At 34.1% G+C, this 16,190-nt stretch overlaps 1 protein-coding gene across 1 annotated transcript; it reads right to left on the minus strand.

Annotated features, from left to right (window-relative positions):
• Positions 1-14,207: 14,207 nt before the first annotated feature.
• LOC124455646 lies at positions 14,208-15,788 on the minus strand. The gene is made up of 3 exons (XM_047006292.1): positions 15,579-15,788; positions 15,339-15,468; positions 14,208-15,030 (listed from the first exon to the last, which is right to left on the minus strand). The coding sequence occupies exons 1-3, from the start codon at positions 15,697-15,699 to the stop codon at positions 14,949-14,951; spliced, it is 333 nt and encodes a 110-aa protein (XP_046862248.1). The 5' UTR covers positions 15,700-15,788; the 3' UTR covers positions 14,208-14,948.
• Between the last annotated feature and the right edge of the window lie 402 nt (positions 15,789-16,190).

A 16,190-nucleotide genomic window follows, 5' to 3' on the forward strand; every position in this document is an offset into this window, starting at 1 on the left:
CAATAGCTTTATGTAAAACGACCCACGTAACAAAGCTTCATTTTGTTCAGTCTTCCTTTTTCTACCAAGTTAACTTCATTAAATGTATATTTTAACTGTGGAAATATCTGTTCTTCTTCAAATTCGTTTTTCTAACCCAATTTTAAAACTTGATGACTTATATTCATTTCCGCATCCCCAAAGATCAACAGCTTCTTTTCTAGTTTTCCCTGGTTTTATATTTTTTCTATATTTCGAAAATTTAGCTTTAATTTTAAAGCTGAAAACCCCAAGGTTTCAGTTGTATAAAGAACTGGAGGAAGCAAGAGGTCTGGGAAATGTTGTCAAAAACATGGATGCAATGGCAGACTTTGGCATTGATTTCTATGAAACTAACATACAACGGGGCCTGAGAACTTTTTGTCTAAAACATGGATGCCAAAAGGAAATTTTGGATGAAAAACTTCCACTTGAAAAATTTTTATTATTCGCTCCCTCCTGATTTTTGAATGCTGCTTTAATCCACAATACAATCTGGGAAAACAACTACAGAAACCTAAATAATGAAGATATGCTCTAGTGTTTTACAAAATGCCCTCATTAATACGAAGATAATCTACGGTAAAGAATTTTGTTATGGTTAAATGACGATTTAATTCAAAAATAACACTAGACAGCATATTTCTGTGTTTCTAGCTTTGCCCCAAAAGCACTCGACCTAATTCCGCTTCATGCCAGCCAAACGTGAACTAGCCAAGTCATCTGCAAACTGTCACGGACGACTTAACTGTTCGCAAACAGTTTAATGCAAGTATCTTGATTGATTAAGTCGACAAGGCACGAAAAAATTTTGGTTCAACCCTACAGCTATAATTTGACTTAGTTGTTGTCATTAAATTTTGAGTCAACTTTGATGCTAGCCAATCGCTAGGATACTGGTGGTGTATGATAGCAGAATGATAATTTTGCAAGCTATTACAATAGGATGGAGAAATATTCACCTCAACTCAGGACCAAATGCTGAACAGTACTGCATTATTTTATGAGAAAATATCACTTTCGAAATTATAGCACATTGGCTTCTTTGACATAACATTATTTCCTTCTACATGAGAGCAAAATTCTTTATATATTAAACTTTCAATGAAGATATTTCCCAAGTTTCATGAATATAATTGTGCATTACTTGTAATGTTTTGGCATTTTGTAAAATGTTAAGAATCAAGTTCGGACAAAAATTTGTTCAAGAGACTATAAATCAACAAAGAGACTTTGCCAGGGCAATTTGTTTGTACAGATTCACCAGCAAACTTAGCAATTTAAAATTATTTATGATTTCATATTTAATTTATTTAATCATTCTATTTATTTCCACTTCATCAACATCAGATATTTGCATGTTTTTTCCAACTGTTTTTTCTTATTATGAAGGAAGGTTTTCCTCGAACTTTTTTAACACTTGCGGTGCATGTTTGTCAAATATCGATTTTACTGTTTGATTCAAATAAGCCACAGCTACGTTAACATCATCAGCATTATATAAAGGCTCCCAAATACTTTCATTAAATTCTTTATTCATGTTATTTGAGTTATATGTCGAATAATTGCGACACGTAATAATTTTTGGTGTAAATTTTGAATTGTTCTTTCTTTCTTACGCATCCAACCATGTCGTGATCGCTTGTACAAGTCGGAAAAACATCGCAGTCACATAAAAACGTAGGGTAATTTGTGGCAATCAGGTCAATGAGAGTTGCTGAATTATTTGTTATACGAGTGGCCTTCCTAACAATCTGCTTATATCCATAAAGTCGAAAAACACTCTTGATATCTTGATCATGATCATTATTCATGATTGACATTAACGTCCCCAAGCATAATAGTCTCCTCGTTTTCATTTGAACATTTTTGTAGCATATCTTTGAAGACAATATTAAAATCAGCCGATAGATATTTCGAGGTCTCTGATGGTCTATAGAATATACCAAGCAAGAAACCTTTTGACTTCGGTATTAAAACTTTAATCCAAATATTCTCAATTTCCTCACTTTCCAAGTCCTGCCAAATCAAATTAAATTATCTTTCAAGTAAACAGCTACACCACCACCCTGACCTTCCTATTTCGTTTGATAAACGTATATCCATCTATTGCAAATAATGCATCATTATCGTTATATTCTTCCACGATTATATGAGTTTCTGATAGAGATAAGACATCCATGCGTTTATTCCGATTCAGCAACTCGTGCACATTGAGAAAGCTCGGAAATAAACCCCTAACATTTTGATGAAATATCTTAAGACCACGTCTAGTAGTAAACATGTAAAGCTTACTTTGATCAGGATCAGGGCATGATTCAATGTCACCACACATGAGTAACATCAGGACAATAAACGTTCTCCTCGACGTTACAATCATTGTGATTACACCAAGTGCGTATTGTTATTGGATGAGGCAAAGCCAAATTAAACTTTTTACGTACATAATCATATGCTTTTTTAGAATAAAACTTCAATGTAAGAGTAAATGATCTTAGCTCAGTATGGTAGGTAATAGGTTTTCTATCTTCATGTGTTAGCCTACTTAATATATTCCGTGACACTCCAGAAAGGGTATTACTAAGAATTTCAGCTTGATCAACATTAACAAGGCCTTCCTCTGTTAAACTAGAAACAATAGAAGAAATATCAATGACCTTCATTTGCAACCTACAATTCTGGACCCTGCTTATTCTCAGTTTTTCTTAAGTGACTCAGCTTTCTCAATCCACTCCTCAAGCTGACGCTTCAGTCTGCAAGGAGACTTCCAGCTGTAGGTATGATCATGCAACGAAGAATTTAAATCGATCAGCTGACTATGATGTTTTTTCATAGTTTTATCATCATCATAGTTATATCGCAAACGTATTTGACTTTCTTCGATGCTAGGATCTGGCATGGATATTAAGTTTTCTTTAAATTCAATTTCCTCACTTAAAATGGACTCACTGATACATACTTTATTTAAAGAAGTGAGTGCCATTTCTATAAAACTAGCATCATCAAACAAGAAACCTTTTCCACCTTCATCTTTGTCTACATTCTGTCAAATTGTGCAATTCAAGTAAGTAGAAATGACATTTTCAATAGACAACTTCAATTTTGAGACATACCACTGCATTTTTGAATATTGTTGGCAGAGCATTTTTTTAGCACAACCTTATTCCTTACTTTCTCCTTCATGCTTTCAAAAATGTGTGCTGTACAAATTCTGCTCCAGCTTTTGGGAGTAAAGCGTTTGCAGAGGAAGAATTTTGCCTTAGGCGATCTACCCACATCTTATACAGTGCTGGGCTGCTGGCTGCTTTGATACGTCGGGAAGCTATAAAAAGCGACAGCTATTATACAAATAACATACAAAACAATGATTCAAAAATGTATCATACAACAGTCAACAAGACAACAACAATTGTAAACACAAACAATTGTAAACAACAATTGTAAAGACAAAGTACTGTGCACAGTGAACGTTAAAATGATGCTATTTTACCTACCAGTGCTATGAAAAGTTTCCATTTCAAGTACTATTTCCGCATCATTAACCACACAAGTTAATGCCATGTTTGTAACGTTACAAAAATTTAGAAGAGAATGAAAGGTTTTTTCGCAAATATAATCGCAAATAAGAGCACATATATATGGTTGACAAATCTGAAAAGTTTTCATTTTACGAGACCACGTCTTTCCGCTGACTTTGGCAACAAAAATTTGCCATATTTGGTATGGCGGCATCCATGTTTTTGGCAACTGGCCGAGCGTGAAATAATTTATAGTAATTTGGATGACACGCTCCCTCCAGTTCTTTACACAACTCAATGGGTTTGCCACGGTTTTGAAAGACAATATGAAAACAGCAACCCATCTGGTTTTGTAAATACTTACAATGAGGAGGACGTGAATAAGCCGTACAGAATAAGTAGATCAAATAAACTGGCGTGTTTAAAGTCGTTTATATCGAAATGTTTCAATGATATTTTAGTTAGTTGAGATAAATAATAAAACAATTTTTGAAATCGGTTTTTGCATGATATCAAGAGTTAGTCAGTCCATATAATTTTTGATATCATAATCAGTCTTGTCCAATAATTATTAAGCATACATCAAAACTATTGTTAATTTTTCTATTGTCTCTGACAGCGACCGGGAATGGAGCTAAGACACGTCAGCCTCTGTCTGCTATCAAATTGATGATAAAAAATAAGAGCTTCAAGTGCTGGAGTCATCCTGTATGTTAAAAGCTGTAAATACTTAAAAGCAAAATGGAGAGAATTTGGATGGAAAGTTATTCAGCAAGCTTAGTTTTCTATTTGGCGTTTCTGATTTCTCTTGACGTGTATGCGTTCGGAATTCCATCATATGAGAAATCATTTGAAAGCTCAGGTATTGTTTTGATTATAGTTCTATATAATACAATAGTCTCAGCTTTGGGCTTGTTTAAATTTGCTATGTATGATTATTTTTTTCTCTGAAATGAATTATTTCTGGGTAGGTGCATCTATAAATGTTAAGACAGCGATGGTTTTCTGTCTTATTTCGGCTGGCTTTCAAAGTTTCAACGAAATTTGTCAGGTATTTTATTTTTAGCATCCTGCTTCTGTCTTTCTTCATCATTATAAAATAGCAATTTAAAAATGCAAGCACTGATTGGTCGATTGCTTGAAAAAATCGTGTTTCTATATAACTCTTTAATACAGGAAAAACTTCAGTCTTGCAAAAGTTTTCCAGGTAATTTGGTTTTAGCAGAAAATTTTAATAGTGAAAACATAACCAACATGTTATTAAAATCAATGAATTTGTGTTTTAATGTGGTTTTAAAGCTTTTTATATTAGAAATAGAGAACATTTTTCAAATTACTTCTATTGAGTTATAAAACTCTTAAGAAAGTTTGGGAGCGACTAGAAATTGCCTCGAAGCACTTGCACTTATTTCTAGTGTTTGCCACGCTTTTTATCGTTTCTCTAAAACGTTCCTGCGTGTTTCTACAGAATGTCCCAAAAAACCGAGCCCACATAAGTTAATTATGTACTCGCAAAAGTTATTATGCACAAAAATGTAATTAGCATTCACAACAGTTAAAAGCTCTGCGCCTCGGGGATTTCATAGGGTTTTGTACAGTATAAAAAGAAAAACAAGTTAAAGCTTGAAATAACTGTCTGTCATACACTGGTTTTCATCTTATATTCATTACGTAAAAGCTTTGTAAAATGTACAGTTGTTGGTCAACAAGAAGAAATATTTTATGGACAAAGTCAACTTCTTGGAATAGATTCTCTACATATCAACATTCATTTTTGCTGTACCAAGCAACGACAATATCGCCATAAAGACAAGTTCTCAATGGATGGCTTATTCTGTAGTCTTATTGTGTGCATGGATAAATCTTGTTATGTATCTTAGAAGGTTTGCTTCCTACGGTATAATTATTCTCATGATGAGAAGAATCTCCTTTAATTTATTCAAGGTTTGTATATCTGATATAGTACTTCCATATGAGTAACAATATTTACCATTACTCCCTTCCTTGCATTCTGCATACCTGGGTGCGAAGAAATCCACTCTGCCTGCAATTCTACTCTTCCTTGTTTGTCCATAGCCTGTTTTTTAAATACATCATGTATTCATAAAAATACCTAAAAATCCAAACATGTCTAACTACCACCTTCGATGTCCCCTAACTTATATAAATCGTATCAAAATTCTTTCCTTATTCGCCATATTTAATTACGCTAATTTTCAATATTTAGGTTATGGGGCTTTTGATATTTTTCTTGGTCGCTTTACAGCAGCTTTTACAGTGATAATGAATGACAGACAGGGATTTGAGAGGTTTCCTGTCTCTATGTTAACCGGAGCAATAATGACAATGGGCGAATTTGATTTTAAAGAGACATTTCTTGGTGATCACTCTATTTACAATACATTTTACCCGCTACAAGTGTGCCTTCTTGTTGTTTTCGTTATTGTCATGCCGATCATTATTATGAACTTTTTACTCGCCCATGCCATTGATGACACGAGTACCATTATGCAACACGCAAAGCTGCAAAAACACATCGAAACGGTTAGTATATTATATGACACATAAGTTAATACAATATCTCATGAAATAGCTAGTGGAAAACACGGGTGCTCATTGGTCGAAAATCGAATGCTTAAAAAACCGTGTTCGTAGTTCGTACAACTCCATTATTCTATATTAGTCTAAAGGTCTTGCAGGTTGTGTGGATTGTGCGAGAAATTTTAAGAAAAAATATAAAGAATATTTGATTTGAATTATAAATTCAACATTTGTAAGTTATCAAAAATATACATCTAATTTTTTTCCTTTCATGTTAATCAATTAGGCGAAAATGATCATCGATATGGAAAGGAGGTGCATTTTTCCATTTAGAAAAGGGGAAGCGTTTTAGATCCTTTAAAGGAGCAACCCAACCAGAAACATGGCTTTTCTCATAGATTTTGGGAAATTATATTTTATGGTCCTGTTTTTTCATCCGATCAAGTTGATGAGAGATCGCAACAACCGGGAAAGAAGGAAGACGACACCTCGACGTTAATTGATATGGTTAAACAACTACAAAAGCATATAGAACGATTAGAGAGAAGTTGTTCTATGCCTCAAGAAAAGCAAAATGATTTCTCGCTGCTTCACGGTAAATTGCTTTTCTCCTTGAAAAAAGGTTCATCTTAATTCTTTATTCTGTGTTATAAATATTTAATTTAATAAATTATATGCAGATATACTGTTGAATTTTCGTAGCTCTTCGCAAACAACATCGACACAAACATAAAACTTGTTTGCCCAAATTGGATGTATTTCCAGTAAATCCTGTTTTCAGCTGTATACTTATGACTAAATTGAAAATATTCTAAATTCATAAATAAAACTGGCTAGTGTTTATTTTTCCCTCCATACCAGCACGACTTTGGAGAGTTGATATTAATAGGCCAGTATTGTATAAATGTCGTCTTGAATGATACCGCTTGCCAACAAATTTATTTAAAAGAAAAATAGAAAAAGTTCAAGTAAAAAGATTTACTTTACATCCTTAATTCAGAGAGCCAACATATATTTTGCACAATTTAATTTTGATAAAAAAGAATTACAACAAAATTTACTTTGTTGTTACCAACTTCGATGGGCATTTTTTTCGTTGAAGAAAATGCTATGTTCACTTAATGAATTCAATAGAATTCAATTTTTATAAAATCTAAATAATTAACGAGTTACTGGTTTATAAGATGAATGTATGTATAATCCCTTCCAGAATAATTGACATTAAGAACATTACTTTAAAGCAGTAACAATTATTGATAATTTAGTTTACATTAAATGTTTTAGTTTTCAATAAGTTAGTAACGAGGGCCAAGGACCATCGCAAAGGGAAAATGACGAGGCGATTGGAAAAAAATTGGAAGATAGTAAGTAACGATACATAACCAAATAGAGTAAAGTGAAAATTTAAATGTCTGACTTATTTAGGATCGACATGATGAAGAACTTGTGGATGATTCTCATTAGAGGGAAATGAAGCAACAAAACTGCCAAATGAATTCAGAAGATTTTGAAGATGCTGTTTCTGTAGCTAAATAAGCAGATGGCTAAGGAGAACGACTTTAAAGATCGAAACTTGTGTTAATTCTCTAAAACACTAGTATCTTAATGTCTTTAAATGAGAATTTGTACTTTAACTGACCTAGACAATATTTAATTTAATGAAGCACGAAATAATTTAATCATGTTAAAACAATCCAGTATCTACTATTTTGCTAATTCACGCACTGTTTTCATTATATCCTTAATTTATAAAACAAAATTCACTTTTAAAAATCCCACAAGGCAGCTTGCCACGAATTAAAACGTACTATATAGGTAATTCTTAGATTAAAATTTTGTATAAATTTTCAGTATCGTAATGGTGTCCTTAGATGCGAAAACCTCCTGGATGTACGATATATGTGATATGTCAGTCTATAAGATACTCAACTGACAATAGTTTTTAGACGCATACTGTGTCGAAAAACTGAATTTCAAACTTAAAATGAAGCATGTGTCTTGGATAAGATATCTTGCCCAAGATATCTACTCTTCAAAACTGAAACGTAAGTAGTGGCAAATAAAACAATACTATTATTAATTCACTTAATAATGTGATAAATTAAAAAGAAGATTACGATGTTATGGTTACGAAATGGTTTTAAGTATTGATAATAATTAACAACCACCGATAATTACTGTTAATTATTTCCCAAAACACACGTTACAATATATCAAAACATTTTAGATTATCAAACAAGTTTCTAATATATAATTTCATCAATTACTTTACTTAGAAATGACCGATAGCATCTACCAGGGGCGGCGAAGATGTTTTGCATAAGGGAGGCTGAATAGCAAAAAATGGAAATCAGCAAAACAGAGCTGAGTATATGAATATCCCCTCCCCCAAATTAGCGTTCTTGTTTTGCCCCCGAGTGGCAGTTGTAAGTAAGAAAGATTTCCACACGTTCATTTGTTTGAAATGCAATAATTAAAGAAGAATTCAAAGTATAAAACAAAAAAAAGCAAGTACTATTTTGGGGTGACTTTTTCAAACAGTTGGGCTGCGTAAAGGAAATACTATCAGAATTGCAATCGTGTGAACTTCAATGTAATCAGTTGCTCTCCACTTAAATTATTTTGAGAAGAAATGCAATTTCAATTTATAGGTACGGAACCTTTATTTTTTGGGGGGAAGTAGCTTATACTTGCACGAATTTCTAACACATTCAAGTGCCTTTGCATTAATTCCTTCTTAGCTGCTAATGACGAGTGACATGTGTTGGATAGTGTAAATTTTTTCAATTATATAATTCTGTGTGATTCTGCGCAACAGCTACTGTATGTCAACCTCTTTTGTCATGCGCTGCTGGCCGGTGTGATTATTATTCTATTCAATTTCAAAGGACTAATATAGGTAAAGAGACAACAACTCAAGAAAGCAACTGTTGAATTCAAGAAAGCAACTGTTACTATGGCGGTCACAAGAAATTGTTCATGCAACTATTTTTTATAATTTTAGCAAAACTATCGATCAGTCCTTGGGAAATTTATTTTTATGAATATTTAAGTGAATAATGTAAGATTTTTTGCCACCGCATGTAACTCCTCTAAGACAACCGACAAAGTGAACACTAATTGTTTCTCGTCTTTATAGTTTTCAAAAATTGGCTTAAGAGTCAAAAGTCAAGACACAGTAATTTCAGGGAATATTTGCGGATATTTTTGAGAAAAATGCAGATTTAATAGTATGCTTAAAATTAAGAAGAGAAGAGAAAAATTAAACGTCGCAACGTTCTTTTTGGCATGAGCATTTCACATGCAGGTCTTAGCTAATCAAAATGTCTCAATTATTCTGAAGTGATGGTAATATATCGTTTAGTTAACATGCATAAATGCTACGTCTGCAGTGTATTATTAAAACTTTGGCATCTCGCAAAGAGTGATATAAGCCGTTTTAGAAAATAACTCATTGATTTTAACCTTAATTAAACATAGATTACTTTGTTGTGTAAATATGGCTATCTAAAAGTGTCGTCAGAATGAGCTTTGATAACGATAATCAAAGAGAGCATGATAGCGTGCGTCATAACCATTGAGTTATATAAGACCTGGAAGGGAAAAGGGGCCTGGACTAGGTCGTCAAAAGGTGAACTCTATAAATAACTGTAACGATAACTACGCCGCCATCTTTGAAGCCAGGCATGATGCTTTCTTGTAGGTACGATCCAGGCCCTTGCGCGGTTTCGGAGGTATGATCCAGGCTCCTGGATATCGTACAAACGCGCGGTCTTGTTCATTTTCCGAATGAAAAACAATGAACAATTTTAAGAGGTTATGTTCTTTTGTTTGTTGAGCTAAATCAAGCCGCATTTCACCAAAATCAAAAATAGCTGATAGCTTTTTAAGAACATGCAAATTTTGGACACTCTTTGATGAATGGGGAAGTTTCGGATGAAAGAAGGCAAGTTCGGTGAAAAAACAAGGCCGTAGTGTTTTTCTTATTGTCTACGATGAATTTGATAAAAAACAAACAATGAAATTTTCTTTTTAAGTATGTCTTACCTGTTCACTAATTTTGATCTTTTTAGTATGTTATATGTCAGAAAAAATCAGTATTGACAGAAAACTAAAGCTCTCGATTCAAGTAAACATTCTGCCGACTGAAAACAATAACCATCAACATCTTCAACTGACTGCTCGTTGCTGTAATCAGTTTGTCACTGTTTAAATTTCAGAAAAATGAATGGGTTGTCAAAAATTCTTTTATATAACAATCCTAAATTTGAAAAACAAGACATATTCAATTTTTTTAAAGGTAAAACTCACACAACATATTGTGAAAACATTGACAAGTAGGTTTGTGTTTTCTATGTTCGTGACAATCCAAGCACACAGCACGAGTGTTTTTCCTACAAAGAACCATTCTATAGCCGCTATATTGGCTTCATTTTATCGTTTGGCTTTTATATTAGAGTTATCGTTCCAGTCTTTTAATAGAGTTCACGGCATTGAATTATAAATATACTATAAATCTAACTCAGGAGTGGAAATTGAAGCCGTGTTTTGTAGGTAATGCCAGTCCTTTGTAACCTTAGTTTCTCATAAGAAATTACTTTTTATAACGATAAATTTCGCCCATTTCTGTTTGTTTAATACCTTCAATCTTTAGCTTTTACTATAGTAGAGGCATCATATTTTTCACTCAAGTAACTACATTGAACAAAGGTCTTTTAGTTTCTGAAATATTATCTGACAAAACAAAAGTTGAGAAAAAACCGCGCGAAAATATTCGCTTTTTCTGAGTTATAAGAATATCTAGATATGCCTACCTGTTTCTACATCCAAAATATTGTAGTTCCCGGTTAAATTTTCCAAAATTTAATAAAGTTCCCAAAATTTGAATCATTTAATAAAGAGAAAAATGTATTTTTTAAGAAGCATTTTTCATGTCACGAAAACACAAACATTGCAAGTACATATACAGCTCATTGTGTCATAGGAAAAGTAAAGATTCTCACAAAAAAACTATTTAAAAAGCTTTTTTATGTCATGTGTAAATACAAATAACATATTTCATGTAAACTATGTCCTATTTTTGTCTAAATAAAAAGGAAAAGAAAATAAGCACATCGCATATCACGAATAAGCTTGATGCGCAACATTAAAATATAAAACCAAAAATGAAATAAACACTGGGCCACTGAAATATGTATCTTCTATTAAAAAGACCCAACGAATATTTTTTAAACGTAAAAAGACATTGATGATGCACGTAAAAGATGTATTTATAAAAAAGATGTGCATAATACTGAAAATACTCAAATAAATGATTTTATCTATTTTTCGACATTTTTCGTCTGATAGTGGTTTGTCGGATCAACCTCGATTCTTGTCGATTAAGTTTTTCCACGTGAATATCGCGCTAGGTATAAGCTAAGCATGGTACAATGCAGAAAAATTGTGCAAAAAATGACAAAAAAATAAAATTATTTGACGGAATTCCCGTTGCCAAAAGTAAAAACAAACATCGATCACCAAGAAAATATGCACTATTTCAGGGGGGAGAAATAAATTTTAGAGTACGAACTTCCTCGTGGTATTCCCTTACACGGTTAAACTTCGTACTCGTAGGACTCGTAGTCGCACTAGTACTCTTGCTAAAGCTCTCTAATAACTTCTACGGATAGAGCATTTTCACGTGACGTCACTGCTTGTTCGTGATTTATGCACCTCCATAATTGGGTTCCAAATCAGCGCTTTTTATAATAGCAGCCTTTCATTGTTTATGTTGATGACGATGTGTTCAGAGGACAAAAAAACACTGAAATCATCGGATTACACCAATTTTCTTGACTAAATTGTTAATGTGAGATACTTAAAGGAGATATCATGCATTGGAATGGAACCGTTTGCATTCTCTGGGAAAAATCCCACACTGAAATCTGAATGCCTTCCTCCAATTGAGTCGATTGACTTCGTGTCACATTTAGTTCTGGAAACCAGTTATCACACCAAAGAGCAATTTAAAGTTTCCTTGAGCCTTCAAATTTATTACCAGATGGTTTCTGGTTTCATCGAAAGTGTGAAGGACATGTAATTGCAAGTAAACTTGTTATTTTGGGAAAAGTTCGCCATTGTCAAAAAGTGAGCTGCCAAGTTTACGGGAAAGCTGCTCTCCCATTGGCAATGGAAGAGCAACGTACTTCAACTCAGTCCTACGTTGAAATGTTTAATAGAATACCTAGAAAGCTTTCTAGTACCGACCACAAATGTGCTTGGAATTTGCCAAGTTTTAACAAAGCCATGACATACGCTATGAAGATACTGTTATTTGCTCTGCTACAAAACTCAAGCAAAAATCGTTTCAAAATTTTGCACGAAGCACGAACTCTCGAAATGTTGCGAGCACAATTTTGAGCTCTTTGTTGGCTTCCAATTTTTGCGTCGTATTTTTTCAATCCAAATATCTCGCATGGCTTGTTTTCGGGAAACGAAAAAAAAGAAACCTTTTGCTGCGTTTGTGGTTCTTAGAAGAACCGCTTTTACAATTAAATGCAGCACCATAAACCATATTTTCAATGCTAAATTGTCGTGTTGTTAAGAAGTTACCAATATATTTTGAACGAAGCGCGCAATTGACCGCGTTTAGCTAATGTCAACTATTACTTCACAACGACCTTTTTCCAATCGGTAGCCGTCGTTAGCTCGTCGGGCATTTTCAATACGTTATCAGTAAAGCATCAACTTTGAACCTCCATATCTTCGAAATTATTTATCCTTTGAGTCTCATACTTTGGTGAACTATTAGTTGGAGCTATACCTTTATGTAAAGTACAAAAATAACAATCCGAGTTTCATGTTGCATGTGTCCTTTAAGCGAGATTGAGCTACCTTGGGTGTTAAGTGAAGGTTTTAGTTTGGAGATGAGGAGGCTTTCGTGGATCATGAGGTCGAATGTGTCGGAGCAGGATTAGATGATTTTAAAGTCGTCTGGTGAAGCAGGGTGGTTGGAGGAGTTACTGTGAGAAAGAATACTTGACATTAATGGGTTAGTATAGCGTTTTCCAGTCAAATAGAGATCCCCAATGTTCCGAGATTCTGGTGTGTAAGTGGCGTGTGGTTTGACCCACATACGACGCGAAACAGCATCGACACGTGTATAAATAAACAACACTAGATCTCAAAGACTTGGGAATTTTGTCCTTAACGGGAAAAAATGAAGAGATTCGTGTGGAGGTACGAAGACGAATCTGACATTGAGATGAGGGAAAGCAGCGTTGTAGAGACGATTGGTTGTGTGCTAATTTGTAGAAGTGACAGCCGGTGAATGGGAGACAGAAATACACTATATTCTTTGGGACACTAAGGACAGGTGGTTTCTCTTCGAATTTTGTGTCAAGGAAACGACGGACAATGTGGTCGAACATATTAGTTGGATAGCAATTGAGTTTGAATAGTTTTCTGGGGTTTCAATTTGGGCATGAAAAGTCTCATAACTAGAGCAGAGGTTGAAAAAGCGGTGTAATAGGCCAAAGATTAAGTTGTGTTTGTAAGAAAGTGGGATGAAGCTGTGAAAGTTATAAAGCTGTTTATTTATACACGTTTCGATGAAGTGTTCCGCGTCGTATGTGGGTCAAACCACACGCCACTTACACACCAGAATCTCGGAACACTTGGGGATCTCTCCTTTGTCTGGAAAACGCTATAGTAAGACATTAATGTCAAGTATTCTTTCCCATAGCAACTCCTCCAACACCCTGCTTCGCCGGACGATTTTAAAATCATCTCATCCTGCTCCGACACATTCGACCTCATGATACACGAAAGCCTCCTCATCTCCAAACTAAAACCTTCACTTAACACCCAAGGCAGCTCCATCCTCTTAAGCTTTTCTAGTCTCAACACCTCACCCTAACAATACATCACATCACACTTACACAGCCACAGTAATCTGATACCTCAAACTATGTAAATAACTCTCTGTATATCTATAATTCTTGTTAACTTTCATATTAGTCTAAAGATGTCTTGAGTCAAGACAAAACATCAGTATTTTAATAAATTTCATAAAACCAATTGTTTATGACTATGTTCAAAATTATTTGCTGGGCTCTAATATTTATTTTGAGAATCCAATTATCATTTATATAATGCACTGTGGCAGAAAGTGTTAATGAAACATGTTTCACCCACTAAGTCTATGCAATGGTTTCAATGGAGCACGCGTTTATTTGAAAATTGCTTAATATATTATAATTTTATCTATGAATTCAATCATGATTATCCTTGAAATGTAGATGTGAAAAGTCGGATGATGATACATCGCAATGTTTAATAGGATTAAACTTCTTAAATTTCCTGATTGTTTTTTTGAATATTTTCTTTGACGCTTGCCTAGTTGCCGACATCCTTTGGCATAAAAGAACATGAAGTGCAGAGTGTCGTATAAGAAGTCATTCCCTAAAAGACTTAAAACACAGAGCATTTTCTACTATACATTGGAACAATGACAATGACTAATGCATTAACATTTCAGGAAAAATCACGATATTAGAAAGGTGATAAGAGCTAATTAATTTGCTTCATTTAAAAAATTAAAGATGTTTACTGTGTTTGCGCAGGCTTATACAAACCGAGGAGACCTTTTGGAGAATTCGAGAGCAGATCAGTGCAAGCCCAAGACCAAAGGTCTAGGGTGCACCTGCTCGAGAGGGTTGCACCGTTTGCCTATTGGTAAAAAAATGCAATTTACTGGCTGCATAAATTTCAAAGTAACATCAACATTCTTTCTTTTTGTTAACAAACTTCTGATCTTAGGTTCAAAAGCTTATGTTGAGCTGTCTTCGATTGTTGAGTCCAAGTATCTCATGAGAGATATTGGAAAACTCAGTTATCAGAAGCAGACTTCGTCCATCGAAGGTTTCCACCGAGTGGTGATTCTTTTTGCACCAAAACATACCCATTTTTTCTACAGATCAATGGAATTAAGGTATTATAATTATGACTTGTGTGTGATTACTTAAAAAAAGTCATTATTGCAAAAGCAATAGGTTGCAATAGTTGTAAACATAAACTTAACATTCATTTGTAGATTATTTATTGCCGCTCTTCATTTCAATGAGAATGGAAATAAAGCTCAGAAAACGAAGAATGGTGTGGAAACAGAAGAGGCATTGATTTGGAGAGTGGCTTATTCAAAGTCAAAAGAAGGACAAGGGGTCATCAAACCAGTGAAAGTTGACAGCACTTATGGTTAGCACAGAAAAATAAACTTACCTTTTTTCAAAGTGCAATGCAAAGCCAACATAAATAATGATTTGCTTTTCAAGATATGTTAAGGACTTGATGAAAGAAGTTTTGGACTGCAGACGCATTAATCCAACACTGTCCAAAGCTCTTGATGTCGCTGGAGGGAAAGAAATACCTGTCCCATTGACTCGCCACAAATCAAAAATCAGCAAAGCTGAAGCCACTGAGCAACATAAATCTCGCTTTAATGAATAAAATGCAACTAACCATTCAACATTTCCAATTCTGTGAATGTATTCATCTTTGCTTTCCGATGACGAAGAATTGTCATCATTTTGACCACCTTGCGCGTTAGCCAAAGGCTCAAACATGTAAGGTTGTACCTCATTGTTATTGATGACAATATTATAATCGGCTTCTTCTTCAGAAGAATCCATTAATTTTTGATAAATAAAAAACAGTAATAGCAAACTACCGCGAAAGCCGTGCAAGTCGTAGAACGATATAATAACGATGCTTGTTTATGTCAAGTAATACGTCACTCTTTCCCAGTTCCCAGACTTAAACAATCTCACGGCGTTTTAGCAATGGTCATCGAATATCGTGTTTTTACCGATTATAACCCTAAATATCTTTTGAAATATTTTGCGGATGACTTTGAAACTTGGTACGTCTTATTTTCACGCTATAGGCATTAAAATAAATAAAGTTATCTTCTAGCTTGCATGTGTCCTTTAAGCTTTTCTAGTCTCAACACTTTACCCTAACAATACATCACATCACACTTACACAGCCACAGTAATCTGATACCTCAATCTACGTAAATAACTCTATACATATCTATAATTCTTGTTAACTTCCTTATTACCCTGAAGATGT

This window comes from Xenia sp. Carnegie-2017, unplaced genomic scaffold, assembly GCF_021976095.1.
Source record: "Xenia sp. Carnegie-2017 unplaced genomic scaffold, XeniaSp_v1 HiC_scaffold_4, whole genome shotgun sequence".
Classification (NCBI taxonomy): Eukaryota; Metazoa; Cnidaria; class Anthozoa; order Malacalcyonacea; family Xeniidae; genus Xenia; species Xenia sp. Carnegie-2017.

Coding starts and splice junctions, on each gene's coding strand:
- LOC124455646 (XM_047006292.1), bottom strand. CDS start 15,699: ATGAGGTACAACCTTACATGTTTGAGCCTTTGGCTAACGCGCAAGGTG. Junction 15,469..15,578: donor AGAATTGGAAATGTTGAATG/GTTAGTTGCATT, acceptor CTTTCCCTCCAG/CGACATCAAGAGCTTTGGAC. Junction 15,031..15,338: donor GCATTGCACTTTGAAAAAAG/GTAAGTTTATTT, acceptor ATTGATCTGTAG/AAAAAATGGGTATGTTTTGG.